The following is a 21,622-nucleotide window of genomic DNA, read 5'->3' as shown; positions in this document are numbered from 1 at the left end:
ATTTAGTAAACATATGGATGTTTACAAGTCTTATGATATATTAAATACAAAAAACGCCGTTTGAAGCATTTCAAGTAAAAATAAAAATAAATTTGTGTTACACTTAAAAGTCGTCTTTCACATATAGTGTCGCATTTGAAATGATAAAAATGGCAAAAGAACACAAGAAAAGTCATCTACTAAGTCACTGGGTCATTTTCCCCTTCATCTGTCAATTGAACCCTTTTGCTCTATCTGCCAATCAAAAAAGATAGGCGTTAACCAATTTCAATTATTTCACCAGTCAATGAAAAACCCAACAAGAAGTGACATGCTTCCACGACTTTATCGGAACCATGCAATTCTCCCAAATACAAAATGTAAGATCTAAACAGGCGAAACTATGTTCAAATAACAGGGGTGTCAACATTGTACCTGTTGTTTTCATTATTTATAAAGTACATTGTATGTGTTTGGATTCTTTTTTTTTTCTGTGTTTTTTTTTTCTATGACAGGAAACATTTTACATTGTTTACAATAAAAAACAACAACATAAACATAGATTATTAAAATATTACAAAAAAAACACAGTCGTGATATAGTGCTTACACATCAAAATAGTGACAATCATTCTCATATATAGATAGAATAGATGGATTGACATAATGTTACGAATGCCAAATTTTGATTCCAGACATATATTTACATTATATGATATGTTTTGAGCATATGAAAACAAGTTGGAGATGGGCTCATAAAAATGTTATATTTTCTGTTTGTCTTAAATAGCAATTATTAAATATATAAAGCTGTTCAACTTTTCATAATCAGAAGAACTACATCCAACGGACAAAACATGAAATAAATCAACAATAAGTGCAGTATCGGTGTGACAGTTCTTATGTGTTTTCTAAACTCTCGAGACATTTGATTTTATTACTTTTTTTGTTTAAAATCTTCTTTTGACATGAGACAGATCGACCTGAAATTTTTTCATTGCTTTTCCATAATTTAAAAAAAATAACAAGCGCCCTCGCGGAAACACAGTAAAGAGAGGCCATGATAAAATTTCTAAAAACAATGCAAAATAAATAAATATTGTTTCATATTATCTTTTTAGTACACCGTTCTTCAAGAAATATCATTTGAGAATAAAATTATTCGCTGTTCTGGTATCATATAGATATATTATTTGTTCCGCTCCACCCCAACCTGTAAAACAATGCAGAAAAATACGTTTTGACTGCTCCATTTTTGTAACTATACACAAAGAAAAAGGAATATCCTTCTTGGAGTCATCAAATCAGGAGATCATATGGTGCAATCCCTGTTATACTTCTGTAACCGGAGATAAAAGATTGAAGACTTGCTTTTATTTAATCTTTTTATTGTTCGACATACACAAAACGAGCCAGGATCAGCATACAAGAATTTTTTAACAATAAACAATGTTCAAGTTTACTATTAAGTAACAACAAATAGTACAACTATACTGTAAAGTATGTTATCATTTACTCGTACTATGTGGAACTGGCAAAGGGAAATATTTTATTTAAGCAAGAAGATGTTTCGCGGGGATTTTAGACTCATGCACGTGAAATATTAGTGAACATATTCATACAACCTTTCAACTTACAGTGACCTCTCTTACAAAACAGACTATACAATAACATTACCACAGTTTGGCAAACAAACGACGACACAGTTATGCAAATACCAACCAAATACAACATAACACGGAGGATACAATATTCCAGTGATAAACAGAAAACGATACACAGGTTACACTTCTGTAATGTTTCATTTTAAAACTTGATATGTGTAAATAAGTTTGTGCGTGTCTCACGATCTTTCCGTGTCTTTATGGTTTTTGCCGTTCTAAAGCTTTCAAATATAGCCCGACTTCTGTGAAAATTAAAAATCTAATTTAAATTTATACTTTCACTGTAAAAGTGTGAAAATATAATTCCAATGTCTGCTAGACACAATGAAATAAATAATAGTTACAAGTCATAACACGACTTAAAGAATTCATTAATTCAATTTACAGTAAACATTAGCGAGAGGGCTATTGTAAATTATAATGGATTCACTGAATAAGCATCCTTGTACAGGATACTGCATAACATAGCCATTGGTTCCATCAGACAGCCAGCCTACGACACATGCCTGGTACCCCAAGGATCGTGCTTGCAGAAGGTCAGATGGAGTCGCCATTGTTGTTCCATAGTCAACACATTGTTGTTGAGCTTGTTCAAACGTCATGCTGTAAATTGAGTACTGTCCAACGGCGTGAAAAACTGAATATAAAATATATAGATAAAATCGGTATTTTGAATCATATACTGTATCATGCCTGAAAACGTTTAGCCGAGCAATTAATAATTAAGTCAATTAAGGACTGTCAACATAAAAAAGGAATCATCTTTCATTGTTCAAAGCGTTTATATTTTTACTTAAACATTTATACTTAATAACCACTCTCTTTTTTGTAATTTTAATTTCCCATAGGCCACTGGGAGTTAATCATGCTATAAATGCAAGTGTTCCACGTGACCAAGAAATTTGTACTGTTCCATAGGTAACAGTACTTATACAGTCTGGGCACGTGGTTTATTTTAAAATGGCCGCCTTTTTGTCTCGATTCCATCCCTTATTTCTCGATGTTCTTCTTGAATCACTGTATATATCCATATCGGTACCCTCTTTGCTCAAACGGTACCCTCTTGCACATGCACAGGTCATTCTCTGCTAAAAGCAAACCAGCGATGGATAACAATCCAGTAAAATTTCATTGTAACAAGGAAAGGAGGTATGACACGTTGAAAAGATGTATACCACGGATCACTAGAATGTTTTATTTATGTGCTGATTTGTCATGTGCCCGTTTTTCATGTAATGCAACTTCACAATAAGCTACAAAAAATCGACATGTCTTGCCTCGGCCATCACCTCGACATATTTTTCGAACGTCCTACTTTCGGTTTTGCAGCGGCACGGGCTACTTCTCTTCTTTTGAATTTTCATATCACAGGTACCCTCTCATTTTTAACACATAGGTACCCTCAAAGCACGACATATGCTTTTATTTGCGTTAACCGTTTAGTATGTAATGCCGGCTCGCCACGGCGAGCCGGTATTACGTTAGGATTTTACCTAAAACTCCGAATTCATCCAAAAATTTAATCGAAGCATGGCTCCCAGCTTTCTACAAAATTTATCTGTCAGGGCCGGAATCCAAAATTATTTAGCCAATCAAATTTAATCTTACATAGCGTCAAAAAACCTTCAATTTTCACGCCATATTTCAAAAGCAGCAAGTATTGCTTTGAGCGCAAAGATATAATGATGATTAAAATGCTTGTTTTCATGAATTCTTTTCAATAAATCATATTTACACTGATTTTTTATTTAGCGATTTCACCTGTTTTCTCTGTAGTAAGTTTTCGTTTGGTTAATTAATATAAGTGTTCATCTGGTTCTGTGCATTTTTTTCTTTTTCTTTTTTTCCGGTCATTTTATCCTTTCCGGTATTTAGGGTGGGGGAAAATCCCGGGATCCGGGACGCCCGGGATCCGGGATAGTATTAGATATATAGGGAAAAGGAATAAACTATATTTGTGTTGATTATTGTCGTTGAATCTTTGTACAGGAGATAATCATTATACCAAGCCCTCTTACAATATAATTCCCTTTTATGCTCACTATGAGCAAGTTGTGCTCTGGTGAGCATAAACAGGAATTGGGATCCCTATTCATCTGTTGTCCCTAATGTGTAATTTAGTTTCTCTTTAAATGATATCTATGAAACCAAAGACTGCACATTAACCACACTAAAGAAGTCCTCTTTCATAGTTGTTCATATATTTCTACACATAGGTCAAGGACACGTCTTATATAGAAACACATACGCACACGTTTATACCTTATTAATGCCTAAACCTTAAATATTTGGCATGTGGTACGTATTGCCTTGTTGACCACTTTAAAATTTTGTTCATATATCTACATCATATCCATTTGTTTAAAATGTTTTACATACCAAGATGAAGTGGACATAATTTTTATTAAAATGCTTAGGGAAAATATGTTTAAGTCTTATTTACATTTTTTTTACATTTAAACATACCCCTGGAGAAAAATTACGAAGCGAGTCGCTACTAGCTTTTTTAAAAGCTAACCTTGTATTTCTTTTATGTACGTATATTTACTATAGTGTAATGGTACGGAGTTCTGTTATTCACAAATGTGAATAAATAAAATAAAAGAAAACAACTGTAAACTTATGATGCTTAATCTTAGAACTGGTCAGTGGCAAGAATCTTCTTAAAACTCATCAATCAAGCATTCATGGAATTATACTGCATGTAAAGGCCAAAGTAAACGAATCAGATTAAACTGATGTATCATTAATTTACAGAGTATGCAGCTGAGAACGCCATTTTGTACTATATTTTTTAACATTTAACTAACTTGTTAGTGTTCATGTTTAATGGCACAAAATACAAAAGTTCATATAGAGACTAGCCTTGCAGCTTTTAGGTGAGTGGAAGAAAATCTGATATGCGCCTCTTTCAGTATTGCAGGAAAATCAAAACAACAGGCAATTGCCAGCTTGCTGTGTAGCTTACTAACATAAAATAATTCGATCAACTCAGGATTCGAACCAATGTGAGCTTCTATCAATAAAACTGCAGCAATATAAATATTCAGCACTAGTAACGATATTGCACGACAGGTGCTGTTATCATATCATCGAATCGCACTCATTATCAAATTATTCAAGCGTTTTCCCCGTTTATGATATTGTAATACTGTGCTGTTACCAAGGCGGCACAATACCACGATGACCCACATGAAGCATCGTAGTTAAAGGAAATATTTCATACTTTTCAGATATACGTGAGCGTATGATGTACGTTATAGAACGATGACTTTGGTGTCCCTTACAGGTTACTCATTGGCCTATTACCTAATCAATATTTGGATTCAGTCTTTTGCTTTTGTCAGTCAGTACAGTTATAGTAATTTAGTTTTTTCTATGAGTTGAAAAATGAGAGGGTACTGTGACATAAAAATTCAAAGGAAGAGAGGTAGCGTGTGCTGCTGCAAAACTGAAAGTAGGATGTTCATTTATTTTTGATGTTATATTGCCATTTGTCCAAAGATGATATGTCAATAAATATATCAAAAATGTATGCTGTATATAATCAAGGCAAATGTTCATTTCAGCCCGAAAATATGTCGAGGTGATGGCCGAGACAAGACATCTCGATTTTTTGTAGCTTATTGTGAAGTTGCAATCCATTAAAAACGGGCACATGACAAATCAGCACATAAATGAAACATTCTAGTGTTCCGTGGTATACATCTTTCCACGTGTCATACCTCATTTCCTTATTACAAAGAACTGGATTGTTTTCCAACGCTGGTTTGTTTTTAGCAGAGAATGACATGTGCATGTGCAAGAGGGTACCGATATGGATATGCACTGTGCGAATGGACATCATCAGAGTGACAATGGAAAGACAGAAAATTTAGTTGTTTGCACCTAGAGTGCTTTTCGCGTCTTAAATAGCTTTGGTTAAATAGTAAACAATAAGTATCTTTAAAAAAAAAGATACTGGGTCGAACTAAAATTGGTTAACATGCATAACCATGTTATTTCTAAATGTTTAATACAAAAAGATACCTGCACAACAATGACATAATAATTATTTCTTGTAGGTTAGAAAATGCCCATTTTGTAAACATTGAAATTGAATAATAGCAATTGATATTGATGATTTTTTTGTTGTGTATTTCTCGAGATATATGCCTTTCGCGTTTTAATATATCTAAATGTCATATTATATAATGTTTTTTTAATTTGATCGTTCGATTAAAACAAAATGTGTAAAAAAATATCCGGAATTTAATAATCAAAATGATTTATGTAAAAGTAAGTTGTGAAGTCGCAACAATGTTTGAGGTCGCTAGTTCGTTGTTGTGTTTTCAGTTGTAAGTTTTCTCTTATTCATTAGTTAATTCCGGAAAAAATCAGTACCATAAGTGTGGTCGGTGGGTCAGTTATCAGTTAATTCGTGTTTTTTTTTGTCTTTGCTGTAACGTCTTGTTTTGTTGGTTGCTGTGTGGCAGCTGTAAAATGTTGCTACGTACTTCACTTCAGTGTTGTTATATTTTCTGGTCCTTTCGGGATTATTGATGCTAGCACTATTAATTGTTAAGAATTAAGTACCGCTTAAGCTGGTACTAGGGGTGTGAGGGATGTTGCACTTATTCATTATTCCTCATGTACAGACTCAATCAAACCGAGTCTGAAATTTTCATGTAATTTTGTTGTGATAAATGCTTCCGAAGGATCGCATTTTGTCCAGACTTTTACTTAAATATAACAAAATGGTGGCCAACATAGGTTTTCGTTTGAGGCTTAAAAACGTTATAAAAATGCCATTGAAATAGAATATGAGTAGAAATGAATACAGCAAGGAGAAATATACGTTTTGAGGAATTTTGGTGATGAAGTCACAATTTAAACTGTTTTTACATTTTTATTGTTTTATATATTTTAAGTTCCATTATGCCTCAGAAACGTTTTCATTATTATTTCTCAAAAGCTTATCATTGTTGGTGTCCTGTTATGATTTTCAACATCTTACTCACTTCTTACTCACTGGTCAATGATCTGAACCATGTTTTTTTCTGTTGCTTTTGGGCGGCTATTAGTACATAAACGTTTGAAATGTATTGTGTATTGAAGTCAAAACTACTAACATTTTGTTACTGTTATGACAAATAACGTCATATTCCGCACTTCTTACTTCAGATAATAGGTTTCTAAAATGACGTAATACAAGTTTCTTAAAAACGTCACTAAAAAGATAAAATGTCTTTGTTTCTGAAGGGATAATGTTCCTTTAGTTTAATCATATTGGTTTAAATATATTTATTTAAGCTCGATTGCGAAACAAGTTCTTGTAACTTATATAAATCACTTTCGAGTTGCTTCCTGGAACCAACCAGTGCGGATGTCATATGTAGAAACATGGTCGTGGCCCGAAAAGGGCTCGAGCCCATGATCTCTGGGCTGACAGGCAGACACCTTAACCACTAGGCCACCGCTCCCCTTTACGCACCTCCTAATGTTCCTTTAAAATGACCAATCTTTGAAAATGGTTTGGAATCTTACCTGGGTATCTAATCCGTGTCATTGTAGTCCATCCTTCTGCATACACTAATCCCCCAGGAATGCCAGGTCCACTTCCGCTGTCATCAATTGTATCGTACGACGACAACAGACAATTTCCTGCCGGTGATTTAAATGACGCCGTAATACAATCTTGCTGCATGCGACAATATATCAAACAATTAGCAAGGCTGTTTGATCTGATTTCTTCTAATATCTGCTCAGCTTTGAGTTTATAATTAATACGAGCTTTATGTTTGAAATTTTGTTCTGCTGAACATATTTGAATGATTGTTAACATCTTAAAACAAAACGTAACAATTTTATATCCGAACAGAGGCATAATTTCGAAAAGACGCTTTTCCGCGAAAACACACACGCTTTTACCAGTTAGACACTTTTTCCAGAAATGACTCTTTTCCTTTAACAAGTAACTGCGGTTAACTGCTTTTATAGACAAAGGTTATTTTATAAACACACAAATATAGGTTTTACGCAAATGAATGGAATAAAAAGGCATTCATTTATTTTTTATCAAATCATTATTAGAACCGTTGAAGTTACCAAACATGTTTATTACGTTCTCTTTACTTGAAAGTGAATAATTTTGTTCTGGACTGCTGGTCTCGTTTTGTTTTGCACAAAGAAGCTATTGTAGCAAGGAATAACTGAAATTTTACTGATCTTTAAAATGACTTATAATTAGCTAAATAATATTTACTGTGCACTAAATCAAGATTTTCCTTGCAAAACTGTTAGTTTAGGTAAAGCCGTAGGGAATTTGATTTGACTGATTAAGGCCATGACAATTTTATCGTGTGTTACTTGGATCATTTATACCATATATGATGTAGTAATGCAAAGTAATGCATAAAAATGTACCTTCTTTATTACCTGAATTTTGCATTCAAGTACCAGTACAAGTAATGCAAATTGGCATGCAGTATCATTACATTGCATTACTCTCAAGAAAAGTAATGCATTCCAACTGCATTACCATAACCAGTACCATTACCCCAAAATAGATATATACAGAATCCCCAAAGAAAGCCCAACACGGCAAAATTGAAAATGTTGCAGGCTCGGTTTGATTGAGCCTGTTCATGGACGGTACTGGAAAGTGCAAGTTACCGCCCACGCCCCCTAGCACCGGCTTAAGCATAATTCAACATTTAAACATGAAATAGTAAAATTTTGAATTTAGAAACATCCGCAGATGTGTTCATACGGCGGTTATCATGGAACCTTCAATGTAACACTTCCGTGCCATTCCATGAAAAGCGGTGTATGGTCCCCAAGTAATAAAAAGCGTGTGCCCCAGTCTGATTAAACCTTATACACATGTGAACATATCCTGGCCTTAATTTTTATCATTTTAACTGTTAAAATTAAACACTTATCGGTAAAGTATTGCATTTCACATTACACTCATTATCAGGTACAACTTTGGTAATCTGTCACCTGTCATTGTTGGAGGCCAGTACAACAAGAAATGCGAAAGTAGTATAACGTTTAACGAATTTACTTCTAAACCATTTCGTCTGATGAGACCTTTACAAAATTTACTATGAAAATATGATAGTGTGAAACATGTAAACTTGCTTGTACATAAACTATTGTATGTAAGTTCATAATATTTGGACATGTTTATCACTTGTAACCATACCATCATAATTTTTCCAGTTATTATTTAGTGATAATTAAAATCATATGGATCCAATCCCTGATGTGGAGCTCAATAACTTTGAAATATAATTAATTTAGCATTTTACAATAACGCACACTGAATAGGCATTTTCTATTCACGTCAGGTGCATGTACGGGGTAATAGCAAAAGTGGTTTGGCACTATTGTGGTGTTGTGATAGAAGAACATATTAAAAATTATACCTCTGTTCAGGTCTATTCTGTAACAGGAAATACATGTATAAGCTTGGCATTTGTCACAATAAATCATTAACTTGAAAATCAACGCAGTAAATTATCTAATTTTAAAATAAGCAGGTTCTCTATGCGCATAGAAAATTAAACAACTAAACAACTTAAATAATAAATGATGAACATTGCAAAAATGCAATGTCATACCACGGCAGGATGGTGATGGCTTAACAAGGGAAATAAGTTCAACATTAAAGAAAAATGTAACTTCATACTTTCATATTTTAAAAGTATAGAGATATAATTAGTGTTTGACTTACATTGTGGTTCTCGAAAATTTCATTTCATTTGAACATACCTTAAACTTTGGTGTTGGATTGAGGAAAAGAGAAAAGAAAATGAGGAGCAAATGAATCAGTTTTAGAATTACAACCAATCTTACTAATTCCTTTTAAGATCACCTGAGCTAGCTCAGGGTGAGCTTTTAGAATCGTTGAATGTCCGTCGTCCGTCGTCCATCGTCCGCCCACACTTGTTCGCTAACACTCTAGCGGTCACATTTTTGCCTCATTCATCATTAAACTTTGTCAGGATGCTTGTCTAGGTAATAGCTCAAATCAGATCGAACATGGGTCATTTCGAATGAAAATTAGGTCACAGAAGCTAAAAATAGAAACACATTGATAACACTCGAGTGGTCACATATTTTACTCAATCATCATCAAACTTGGTCAGGATGCTTGTCTATGTAATATCTCGAATGAGTTCGAACATGGGTCATCTCGGATAAAAATTAGGTCACAGGAGCTAAAATAGAAAAATCTTGTAAACACTCTAGTAGATACTGTCTTGATCCAAATATCCTAGAAATTGTTCTTAAATTTTGTTTTTATGATTTCTATGTCAATTTCGAATATGGGTCATCTGGTGTCAAAATCTAGGTCACACCGCGCAAATATGGAAAAAAACTAGTTAACACTCTAGTGGTCACGTGTTCGACTCAATTACCATCAAACTTGGTCAGGATGCTTGTCTAGGTAATTGCTTGGATGAGTTTGAACATGGGTCATTCGGATGAAAAACTAGGTCACAGGATCTAAAAATAAAAAAAAATCTTGTTAACACTAGAAAGTGGCTACTGTGTTGCTCCAAATATCCTTGAAATTTATCTGAAAGTATGTTTTGATGATTTCTATGTCAAGTTCGAATATGGATCACCTACGGTCAAAATATAGGTCACACTGCTCAAATACGGATAATTCCTGTTAACACTCCAGTGGTCACATTTTTGACTCGCCTGTCATGAAACTTGATCAGAATTCTTGTCTAGGTAATTGTTCGGATGAGTTTAATGGGTCAGGTAAGCGATCTAGGGCCACCTTGGCCCTCTTGTTAGTTATCATACTATTCCACAAAGGTACTCTCCGTTTAACTCATGTGATTGTTCAGTTTCAAATACAGATCAGTTTTTAGTTATCAGTCCTGAAATATTTAACTACTTAGCTGTTCTTCAAACCATTTCTTTCTCTTTTAAACAGATATTCTATTTTTAAATACTGCGGTCGACTTTACGTAGTTAAACCTATTAGAGAATCTAATCAAATTACCATGCAAAACAATGATGGTTCTTAACTTTCGCCTTTCATTACCAATTTGAAACGTCTGATTAAACGGGACATAGAATCAAGAACCAGTATTTCTTATATTTTAATTTTACACATATATGGTCAACAGAGTGTAATCTGGACGGGTGTTGCGTAATAATCACACGGCGTAACCAGGTCCATCCGTATATGAAACAACTTTTTCTGAGTAAATGTAAGACCTGCCCTCGGCGCGTGAGCGTCCAGAGACCGCACAGGATATTGGCAGCAGATTTAAAGAACTTGGGATGGCGAAAAATAAATAAAGACCAGAACTTAAACTGCGGACCAGCTGCAGGTGTTCTGACTAATGCCAAGGGGGGAGTGGTCCTACAAAGAAGGGAAGGACGACGCTGAAAGTGTGATAGGGTGCGTGAGCTCCTTGTACAAAGAGAAACGGCTTGACGACAGACCCTTTACTTGGCGCCAGTCGACCTGCTTTTCTTATCTTCTCAGGTTACTTTTCATTTAGGTCCTCATTGACCGCCATACAGTGACCTACTTTTGACCAAAGAAAATCATATCTTATTGCATGGAGGTGAATTATCACCAAATTAACCATTTAATGGCATGGTTGGTAACATGCCCGGGGTCCGTACTCGACTACATGTTGTGCTAGACACGCATGGACCCTCATTAAACATAAGTTTCAGCTGGATCAGATCCTGCGACTACCAAAAGAATATTATAAAAATCAAACTTCTTTGTATGATATAAAAAGTAATAAATATAAATAAAATCGTCGTTATCAAAGCAGATTGATGCGAGGGATAAACACCTTGAGCAACTGTGTATTTGTTTTTTTAACGTATAACGAATTCTCGACAGGCGTCTGCAAAGACTATAAACTTTTCAGTTCGCTACCTGAATCGGTAATTACTTTATTGATGTCGGTTAAAAATTTACGTACAATCGGTAGATTGCACACACTAAACGTGTGTCCGTAATATTAATATCTCTTATCGATATAATTTTACTGTAAATTTTTTTTGTGACTGGCGTTTAAGGACCAATAAGACAATGCGCTCAACAATGGTTGAACCCAGATTCCTAATAGAAATACTGATGGGCAGTCCTTTATTCAGTACACCCGTTTACATGATCCCTTACGTAACTCGATTGTTGCAATCTGCTCCATCCATATAAAGCGATGCCCTATCCCCTAACAGGATGATGTCAGTAACATAGCTGTTTGAATGACCCCGATTCATCAGACTGACTCACTGACACGCCCTTATGATCTAATGACCGAAATTATGCCATACCGACGCGATTAACATCGTTACGCAAGTGTCATGTGTTGGTACCAAGGTACCAGACACCCTCCGAAAATGATTGTTATATACTACTGGCACCCATCTTTACATCACAATTGTATGCTACAACTATATCATGCACTGTTTAATATTCAATCCCTGGCTTTCAAAAGAAATACGAACACTTAAGAGCTTTAATTAAATTATCTGATGCTTTGACGCATTTGAAAGAGTTTGTCCTAAATCAATTGAGCGCTACTAATACACGAATGTATTATTAAATTTCCATCGGGAAATGAATTTGAAACAAAAATACATGTCACAGTACGTCACAGTTCTATTACTGTTGATATTTTAGGAATGGATCAAATCAAATTAAGAAAACAAAATTTCAGACATTTGAATCTTATATTCTCTCAATAGATGGGTTTTCTACAGAAAAAGTGTAATTTGAAAAGCAACAAAGTGGTATTTTGAATTATCAATTATGTAAGATAGATGACACCTTTACAGCTAAGTTAATGGTATACTCTTCGTTCGATGAATTAAGTAGTTAACGGATGTTACTACGATGTTTTAAAAAGGGTTTGGTTTTGTTTTCATAAATGCAGAAAATTTAAAAGTAGCTCTCTATTCCACCATGTGTATTGTCATAAATGAAAGAGACGGTCGATGGGACTCCGTTACTGCCGACACAATGGTGGCTGATTTGTGTCATTCGTGTTTTCGCCCCGTGTGACCCCGCCAAGCGAAAAAGTGAGAATTAACAGGTTAAAACGGCGCGGGGTGCGGAGCGAAAACACGTTAATTAGCGCCCCCTCTAAAAAGCGTGTTTTCACTCCGCGCTCCCGCCATTTAAACTTTTTTTCATTATTGACTTTTCGCTCACGAAAACACGCTTATTTGAAAGGCGCGCGGCGAAGTTTTATTTATTTAACTTCGCTCCGCGCCCCCACTTATTATCGTATTTTCTTTCCGCGAGTCAGTCGTTTTATTTCTTAAATCTTGCTCAGCGCTCCCGCGGGGCGAAGTTTTATTTATTAAACTTCGCCCCGCGCCCTCGCTTATTAGCTTTTTCACTGCGCGCTCACTCCATTTTAACTTGTTAATTTTCGACTTTTCGCTTGGAGGGGTCGCGGGTCTAAAACACGAATGACACAAATCAACCATTATACGACACAGTTTAATTTCAAAGTAGTGACTGATACGGGAGTGACCAATCATTTTTACAGGCTTTTCGGTATCTTTATCAACTTTGTTTGAACTTAAACTACAATTCGGAATCAATACAGAAGTACATATGTGAAAAGTATTGAACACATAATTTAGGCAGTTTAATAGCCCGGCACATATTTTTACTTTTTCTGTAGGAATACACAGTAAAGTGTAAGGTCATGATAACATTTCTAAAAACAATGCAAAATAAATAAATATTGTTTCATATTATCTTATTCGTACACCATTCTTCAAGAAATGTCATTTGAGAATAATATTGTTCGCTGTTCCGTTAACATAGATATATTATTTGTTTCGCTCCATTTCAACCTGTAAAATAATGCAGAAAAAAAGGTTTTGACTACTCCATTTTTGTCACTATACACAAAGTAAAAGGAAAATCCTTCTTGGAGTCATCAAATCAGGAGATCATATGGTGCAATGTCCATTTGATTTTGTTTTTCACTTGTACAATCACATTTTTACTTACGACGAAGTGCATGTCTCACGATATCTGTGTATTTATGTTTTTTGCCGTTCTAAGGCATTCAAATATAGCCCGACTTCTGTGAAATTTAAAAATCTAATTTAATACTTTCACTGTAAAAGTGTGAAAATATTATTCCAATATCTGCTAGACAGAATGTAATAAATAATGGTAACAAGTCATAACAAGACTTAAATATTTCATTAATTGAATTTACAGTAAACATTAGCGTGAGCGTTATTGTAATATATAATGGATTCACTGAATCAGCATCCTGCTGCAAGGTACTGCACAACATAGCCATTGCTTCCATCAGACAGCCAACCTACGACACATTCGTGGTACCCCAAAGGATCGTGCTTGCAGAAGGTCAGATTGGGACGCTATTGTTGTTCCGTAGTCAACACATTGTTGTTGAGCTTGTTCAAATGTCATACTGTACACTGAGTACTGTCCAACGGCGTGAAAAACTTAATATAAAATATGTAGATAAAATCGGTATTGTAAATCATATACTGTATCATCCCTGAAAACAATAACGCTCAGCTGAACAATTAATAATTAAGTCAACTAAGCTAAGAACTGTTAACAGTTAAAAAAAAAGAATCATCTTTCATTCTTCAAAGCGTTTATATTTTTACTTAAATATTCATACTTTACATCCACTCTCTTTTGTAATTTTAATTTCCCATAGGCCACTAGAAATTTTATTTATTACTTATACAGTCTTGGCACGTGGTTTATTTTAAAATTGCCTTTTTTTGTCTCGATTCAGCCCCTTATTTCCCGGTGTTCTTCATGAATGGACATCATCAGATTGACAATGGAAAGACAGAAAATTTAGCTGTTTGCACCTGGTGTGCTTTTCGCGTCTTTAATATCTTTGGCAAAATAGTAAACAATAAGTATCTTAAAAAAAGATGCTCGGCCGAAGTAAAATTGGTTCACATGCAAAATCGTGTTATTTCTAAGTTTTAAATACAAAAAAGATACTTGCATAACAATGACATAATAATTATTTCTTGTACCCATTTTGTTAACATTGAAATTAAATAATAGCAATTGATATTGATGAATTTTTCAAAGTAGTACACGTTTCATTTTTGTGTCCCTTTTACTTGTTTACGTTTGACTTTATAAATTTTGTAATCATTTACAAATTAACTTGAAGGTTAAAGAACTATCACCATCCCTGTACATGTTATTTTAGGACTATCCTTTACATTTTATTTAATAGTGGCAAAAACTATCCCTTACATTTCATTTTAGAATGGTTAGAAATATCCTTTACATTTTTTTATAACGACCAATGGAAATTCTTTTTTATGTTCAGTCATTTCCTGTGTTAATTTTAAAGGTAGTCAAACTGATAACAGACGGACTTCGTCCGAAAAAGTAAACATAATTATTGCTCAACCCTGCTACATGTGAACTTGTTTTTGATTCATTTTCGAAAGCAAATATTCTGAATGAATTCTTTTCTACACAAGCTTCAATTAACAACCAAAACACTGACTTTCCTAGACACTAGAAATGTGTTACATATCCCCGGAAGATGTAGAAATGCTCTAAGATCTTTAAAAAAGAAACAAAGCTTCAAGACTGCGGTCACGGACTTTAATTGACAATTGTAATATAAATCCATAAAATAAGGAAACGCTTATTAATATTTAACTGCAGTCTTCATTGTTCGAAAGTATTGGTTTGAATACCACAATGTATTGACGTCAAATATTTTTTTTTGATTTATTAATCACATGCACTCTGAATGTTTAAGGATAGTTCAACCTTGACCCATTGAGTAATAACTTTATTGTCGCGTCCATCGATCAGAAAATCGTATATTTTTACATTGCTTGACAACGATGATTTTTATAGCGTGGTATAGTTATTTATTTTCTTCATATGAGAACAGGGGTTGTGGGTTAACCTTTATCCTTCAATCGTTGTGGCATAGATATATTTAAGTTTTGAATTTAGAAGAGTAGGTTTAGAGCCTGGTCAGAATGCATGGATATTGCAGGTTCTCTAGCTAATTATTTTAAACCGCTTAAGCTGTTTAACGCACAGGGAAATCTTTCATTATTTTATTAAATATATGTAAATAATATAAACAAGGGATACAAGTCGTGGCCTCGCATTACCAGCACGGGTTCGTAAAATGCATTCACACGTGTAAACTGTATAAAATATCCTCTATTCAACCAAAGTTATTGTAGAAGTTAATATATGAACGAGTTATTACCCAAGTTCTACTACAAACTCTTCATTAAAACCTGTAACATTGCAGGAAATAACTAACATTTCAATATTTACACTGGCTGTCAAGTTGTCGTCCATTTTGCAGGTGTATTTATGTTCCGAGTATTTTCATTGTCTGATGAAAAAAACGCTATTCGTCGCGGCTATACGCTGTCATTATCCGGATTATTATTATTTAATAGCCAATGAAATTGACAGTCACTAAGAGAATTAGGGTTTATGCATGGAACATACGGGCACATTCAAAATGGAAGCCGCCGATTGAAATTATCAAAACAAACAAAAATTGTTACAATAATTTGTACCAGAAGATAATGATTGCATCATTGATGGTGGTAGATGATTGATTTTTAACTGATTACATGATTCAACTTTTTCATATGAGCATAATTTGCATTAGTTTGTCGTTTTACACGTGAAATTTTTAAAAACCCCAAAATTTTACAAAAGTGTGTAAAAATAAAACCACGAGATTTTTAATTTTTTAAATAAAAATCTTGCCCTTTGGTATAAAAAGTAAACCCAATTTTTTTAAAAGAAAAATCTATTTTTGGGTATGAATTTTTTAACCCAAATAAAAGAATAAATTTGCCCGTATACTGCGTTATTTATTTTTTTCATAAAATTGAGAAATTTTTAAATTTTGAAACCCCCTTGGTATATTATATATATAGTGGAAAAAAAGACAGAATCCCCTGTGGTTTAACGATTATCTTTAGTCACCGATAAAACTTGTTACTCTTGGATTAGTATAATGTGAAATCTACACACAATAATTAAGTCAGATTAATAGAGATAATTTATAGCTAAAATAACACAGCAGATTAGAAGTGTAAATACTAAGTGTGTATCAGAGAATTTGCATTTCAGAATCTTGAAGAATTGTCCAACAAGACATTAATGTTGTGTTTGTGGTACTGTTAGTTCGTTCTATTTATTTCTTTCTACTAGGGTTGTTCCATTATTCCTTACTTGAAAACTGTATAATCAACATCATTCTGCGGCACAAAAGTGACATGTATGTGTTTTTATTCATCTATAGTATCTCGTGGCCACGACTTAACTATCTCGTAACCACGACTTAGAACCTCGTGGCCACGACATAGTACTACCCAACATTGTATCTCGTGGCCACGACTTAACTATTTCGTGCCCACGACTTAATTATCTCGTGACCATGACTAAGTAACTCGTGGCCACGACTTAACTATTTCGTAACCACGACTTAGTAACTCGTGGCCACAACATTGTATCTCGTGGCCACGACTTAACTATTTCGTGCCCACAACTTAATTATCTCGTGACAATGACTAAGTAACACGTGACCACGACTTAACTATCTCGCGACCACGACTTAGTAACTCGTGGCCACGACATAGTATCTCGTTCCCAAGGCTTAATCATATTGTGCCCATGTCTTAGTTACTCGTGGCCATAACTATTTCGTGGTCACGACAAAGTAACTCGTGGCCACGACATACTATCTCGTGCGCACAAGATAAATCAAAACACACACATGTCACATTTGTGCCACCGTAACATCATGATGTGTGGTTTGCTTTTTAGATATGTCTTTTGGCAGCTTGTATGTGACATGCAAACTTCATAACATCCGATCCCCTATAAAAAAAAATCTATTTTATTCAGTTCCCGTTTAGGACACACGCATTCTTTTACTAGGGGACCATACGCCGCTTTTCATGGAATGGCACTCACGTGTCTCATTGAAGGTATTATGATAACCGCCGTATGAACATATCTGCGGATGTTTCTAAATTCAAATATCATCATAACCTTGTTTATTTGTTGAATACTGCTTAGGCCGGTACTAAGGGCGTGAACGGTAACTTTCACTTTCCAGTATCGCCCATGAGCAGGCTCCATCAAACCGAACCTGCAGTATTTTCAATGCTGTCTTAAGGGATTCTGTTTCACTCTATTTTTTGATGAACCTGCTCAGAATTAGTTTATCTCAACTTATTGTTTAAATTATTTATTGGCAAAAATGATAAAACAATAATGGTTGTGAGAATGGACTTTAAATTGTTTATTATTTTGGAGATAGAGCAACTGTATCGATTGTGGAAAAGCGTACGCCTTTGTCTTCACTAAATATAACGTCAGATGGAAGAACAGCCTTTTCTCAGCATTTCAGTACGTTCAAAAAGCAATCACATGGAATAGTTTAAAACTTAATTATTCCATCATTTTTATCATAACAACCTTTTTTCTTAATCATTTTACAAATCCGATAGTGACGGGATTTGGAAAGACAACAAGGAAAATACAAGTTAGAAATGCAATTGTTTAACATATACAACAGACCAGTGCTCTAATAAAACAGGACACACATACAGTAAATGTTTTATTATTACCACCATAGATATATAACAACATAGAATAATAAACAATTTCAAAGTGTAATAAATTTATACTATATGACATTGTTGGCCATTTTATTGGAAATTGACAATTCTCCACTTTATTATATACCTATAAACTTTCTCCATAAAATGCACGCAAATCTTGAAGCGCAAATACGCTTCAACGGATAGAAATTTTCGTATTATGTGACAAATACGGTACCATATATGGAAGTGTCGGACTTTTTTGACGTTGGTTCCGAATTTTAGTTTTTTTATAACGTTGCATTTGGAAACGGGGACCAAAATTATTAAAGGCGAAGCCGGTTTTGCAAGGATTAATTATTCATCTGTCAGTTATGAATTTATTTCTTGACAACTTCATTTCATTTTCTTAATAAAACGTGAAAATTGTGGTTTTAGTATTTAGCTTTTGTGATAACATGTACTGCTATTGTTGCCTTATAGGTTTATTCTTTTCAACTTCTCCACTTTTTTAACTTACTTTCCTTGTTATCATTGTGATTATAAATTACTTTTTTTTTCTTTGGAAGGCCGTAGGAAAACATGTGTACACTTATATGTTACCATCTTGAAATAAAGATATTATTATTATTATTATTATTATTATTATTATTATTATTATTATTATTATTATTATTATTAACAAAGCCTTCAAAAAATTATATACCTTCAATTCAAGTCTAAAAACTTAAGTATACATGTAGTTCAATATAACCCAAATGGAAAGTTCAATATAACCCAAATGGTAATACATATTTGATCTTAATTCAACAATAGTTAAATACTCGTGAGTTATTCCAAAAAGTACAAATCAAACAAAATCTACACAAAGATTTAGATAAAGTGTAAATATCCAGTGATACAAATTAAGTCCAAATAATGTTCATATATACACCGAATTCAATTTAATCAAATAATAACATATGAATACATATATTTATAAGGAAAATTGAACGACGCTCCCGGCAACATTCAGTCTCACAGTGCCACTTGTACACTATGCCCCGAATACATACACATGTACTCAAATTAGTTAAACAAAATAATGTCAGGAGATGTTGCACTTCCGCAATCTTTCATAGAAATTTTCATTGAAATTGCTAGTAAAAAATCATCTCAGTTCCGTTCTGTGTTTCTGGTTACTAGGAATTATTGATTCCATTACTGAAAGTGCCGAATATGAAACGCCATTTATATCAATAAATAATCATCATCCTTATGCGAGTTCTGCTGATGCCGGTGTTCGGGTGTGGGAACGTGGATGTGTTCGGGTGTGGGAACGTGGACGGTAGCTTGTATACATGTACCAATAACATTTACAAACAGGCTAAATGAAATTACGTCTCCAAAATTTTGCCGTTTTAAGCGTTCTGTCGGGTTTTCATGTTACCTCTAAAATTGATTTGTCCAAACTCTTTGATGAAATAATAAAAACACAGTTACACTAATTTGCAAAATACATTAGCTCTACTGGAACCACAGTTTACAATAGTTTCGCTAATTCCACATGTTGTGTCATAGGGCTGCACAACCAAGCCGTTGGAACCATCTGACATCCAGCTACAAGCACAAAATGCATACCCCATGGATCGTGCTTGTATAACATCTATTGGGGAGACAATAGTTATTCCATAGTCAATGCATTGTTGCTTAGTTTGTTAAAAAGTCATACTGTATACATCATACTGTCCGACGGCATGAAAAACTGAAAAACATGTTTGAAATTTTGTTCTGCTTTTATAAACAAAGGCTCTTTTATAAACAAACAAATATAGGTTTTACGCAAATGAATGAAATAAAAAGGCATTTATTAATATTCAATCAAATCATTATTAGAACCGTTGAAGTTACCAAACATGCTTATTACGATCTCTTTACTTGAAAGTGAATACTTTTGTTCTGGACTGCTTGTCTCGTTTTGTTTCGCACAAAAAAGCACAGTCGTGATATAGTACTTACTTATAAAAAAAATGACATGAATATTCTCATATATAGATATAATAGATGGATTGACATTATTTTACGAATGCTCAATTTTGATTTCAGACATATTTTATATGATATGTTTTGAGCATATGAAAATAAGTTGGAGATGGGCTCATAAAAATATTACATTTTTTTTTGTTTGTCTTAAATAGCAATTATTAAATATACAAAGCTCTTCAACTTTTCATAATCAGAATAACTGCATCCAACGGACAAAACATGAAATAAATAAAAAAACAAGTGTAGTATCGGTGTAACAGTTCTGATGTGTTTCCTAGACTCTCGAGATATTTGATTTTATTATTTCTATTGTTTAAAAACATCTTTCGACATCAGACAGATCGTCTTGAAATTTGGTTTTCATTGCTTTTCCATAATTTTGAAAACAAGGGTGATTAAATCTTAAGTAATGTCGGCCATCATCATTTAATATATCTTTACCAATATGGATCAATTTAATAAAAATAAATAAAATAAGCTCGTATGAGTTGTCTCCCTTGTAATCGTATCTCTGGATCACTCGTCTCTTTGTATGGCTACGATGCCGCAGAAAAGCTATTTTTATTTGTTTGGGTCGTCAGACCAAACAAATAATGGTAGCGAAAGTTCAGATCCTGATGCTCTTATTTGCAAATTCCGAAAGAAGTCGATACTCCTCGAAGCGGTTACTTCCTTTTATATGTACACTAACGCCGAAAAATTAAGGGGAGATCACTGCTTAAAGATTGTCAAATGACAGGCGCATTAATTTTCGTAAAGAAAAAATAGTTCCCGATTGGTCGAAGATTTCTAATATTGTGTTATCCTTATCCTTATACATGCTAATATTAAACTCCATGATTATTTACAACAGGTTTACTGTGAGCAAAATATATCGAAATTATTAAGGGTTACAAACTCTAATTTAGAATAATATGGTTTTGTTCAGACGGCTATCTTAGAATTTCACCGTGGTCAAGGGGTTTACACGCTCGCTTTGGAAGCAAAAGATCTGGATTTTAAATCCCAATTAAGGCACCTAATCTCATGTTCTTTTTTCGTTTTTTAAAATTGTTTAAGCCAAATAAACATTGAATTGAATATCCGTGTCGCAATTAGTCTTTTAGTTTATTAGTCCCCTACCGGTTTACCGGAGGGGACTTTAGGTTTACCCTCCGTCCGTCTGTCCGTCCGTCAGTCCGTCCGCACTCACTGGACAGTAATTATGTGGCTAGAGGGACAATAGGTAACTGTTCTTTCTCTTTGATGTCATTCATTCCGTAATGCTTTTATGTGGCTATTTTCTTTTGTGTGGCTAAAAAGAACAATAGAGGGAACAATAGAGTAGCCACATTATTACTCTCC

General features: G+C 34.1%; 1 protein-coding gene across 1 annotated transcript; it reads right to left on the bottom strand.

The window, feature by feature from the left end:
- Positions 1-734: 734 nt before the first annotated feature.
- On the bottom strand, positions 735-7,672 carry LOC132725408 (hyaluronan and proteoglycan link protein 1-like). Its single transcript, XM_060710528.1, has 2 exons — positions 7,169-7,672; positions 735-2,279 (listed from the first exon to the last, which is right to left on the bottom strand). The coding sequence occupies exons 1-2, from the start codon at positions 7,506-7,508 to the stop codon at positions 2,014-2,016; spliced, it is 606 nt and encodes a 201-aa protein (XP_060566511.1). The 5' UTR covers positions 7,509-7,672; the 3' UTR covers positions 735-2,013.
- Between the last annotated feature and the right edge of the window lie 13,950 nt (positions 7,673-21,622).

The sequence above is a fragment of the Ruditapes philippinarum genome, unplaced genomic scaffold, assembly GCF_026571515.1.
Source record: "Ruditapes philippinarum isolate M1 unplaced genomic scaffold, ASM2657151v2 ctg289_1_1_1_1, whole genome shotgun sequence".
In the NCBI taxonomy this organism is placed as follows: Eukaryota; Metazoa; Mollusca; class Bivalvia; order Venerida; family Veneridae; genus Ruditapes; species Ruditapes philippinarum.
This window is presented reverse-complemented; position numbering and strand designations above follow the sequence as displayed.

What these genes read in the sequence shown, in the direction of transcription:
- LOC132725408 (XM_060710528.1), bottom strand. Translation starts at nt 7,508, where the DNA reads ATGCCTCTGTTCGGATATAAAATTGTTACGTTTTGTTTTAAGATGTTA. An exon ending in GACACGGATTAGATACCCAG is followed by an intron (nt 2,280 to 7,168) that starts GTAAGATTCCAA and finishes TTTTATATTCAG; the next exon opens with TTTTTCACGCCGTTGGACAG.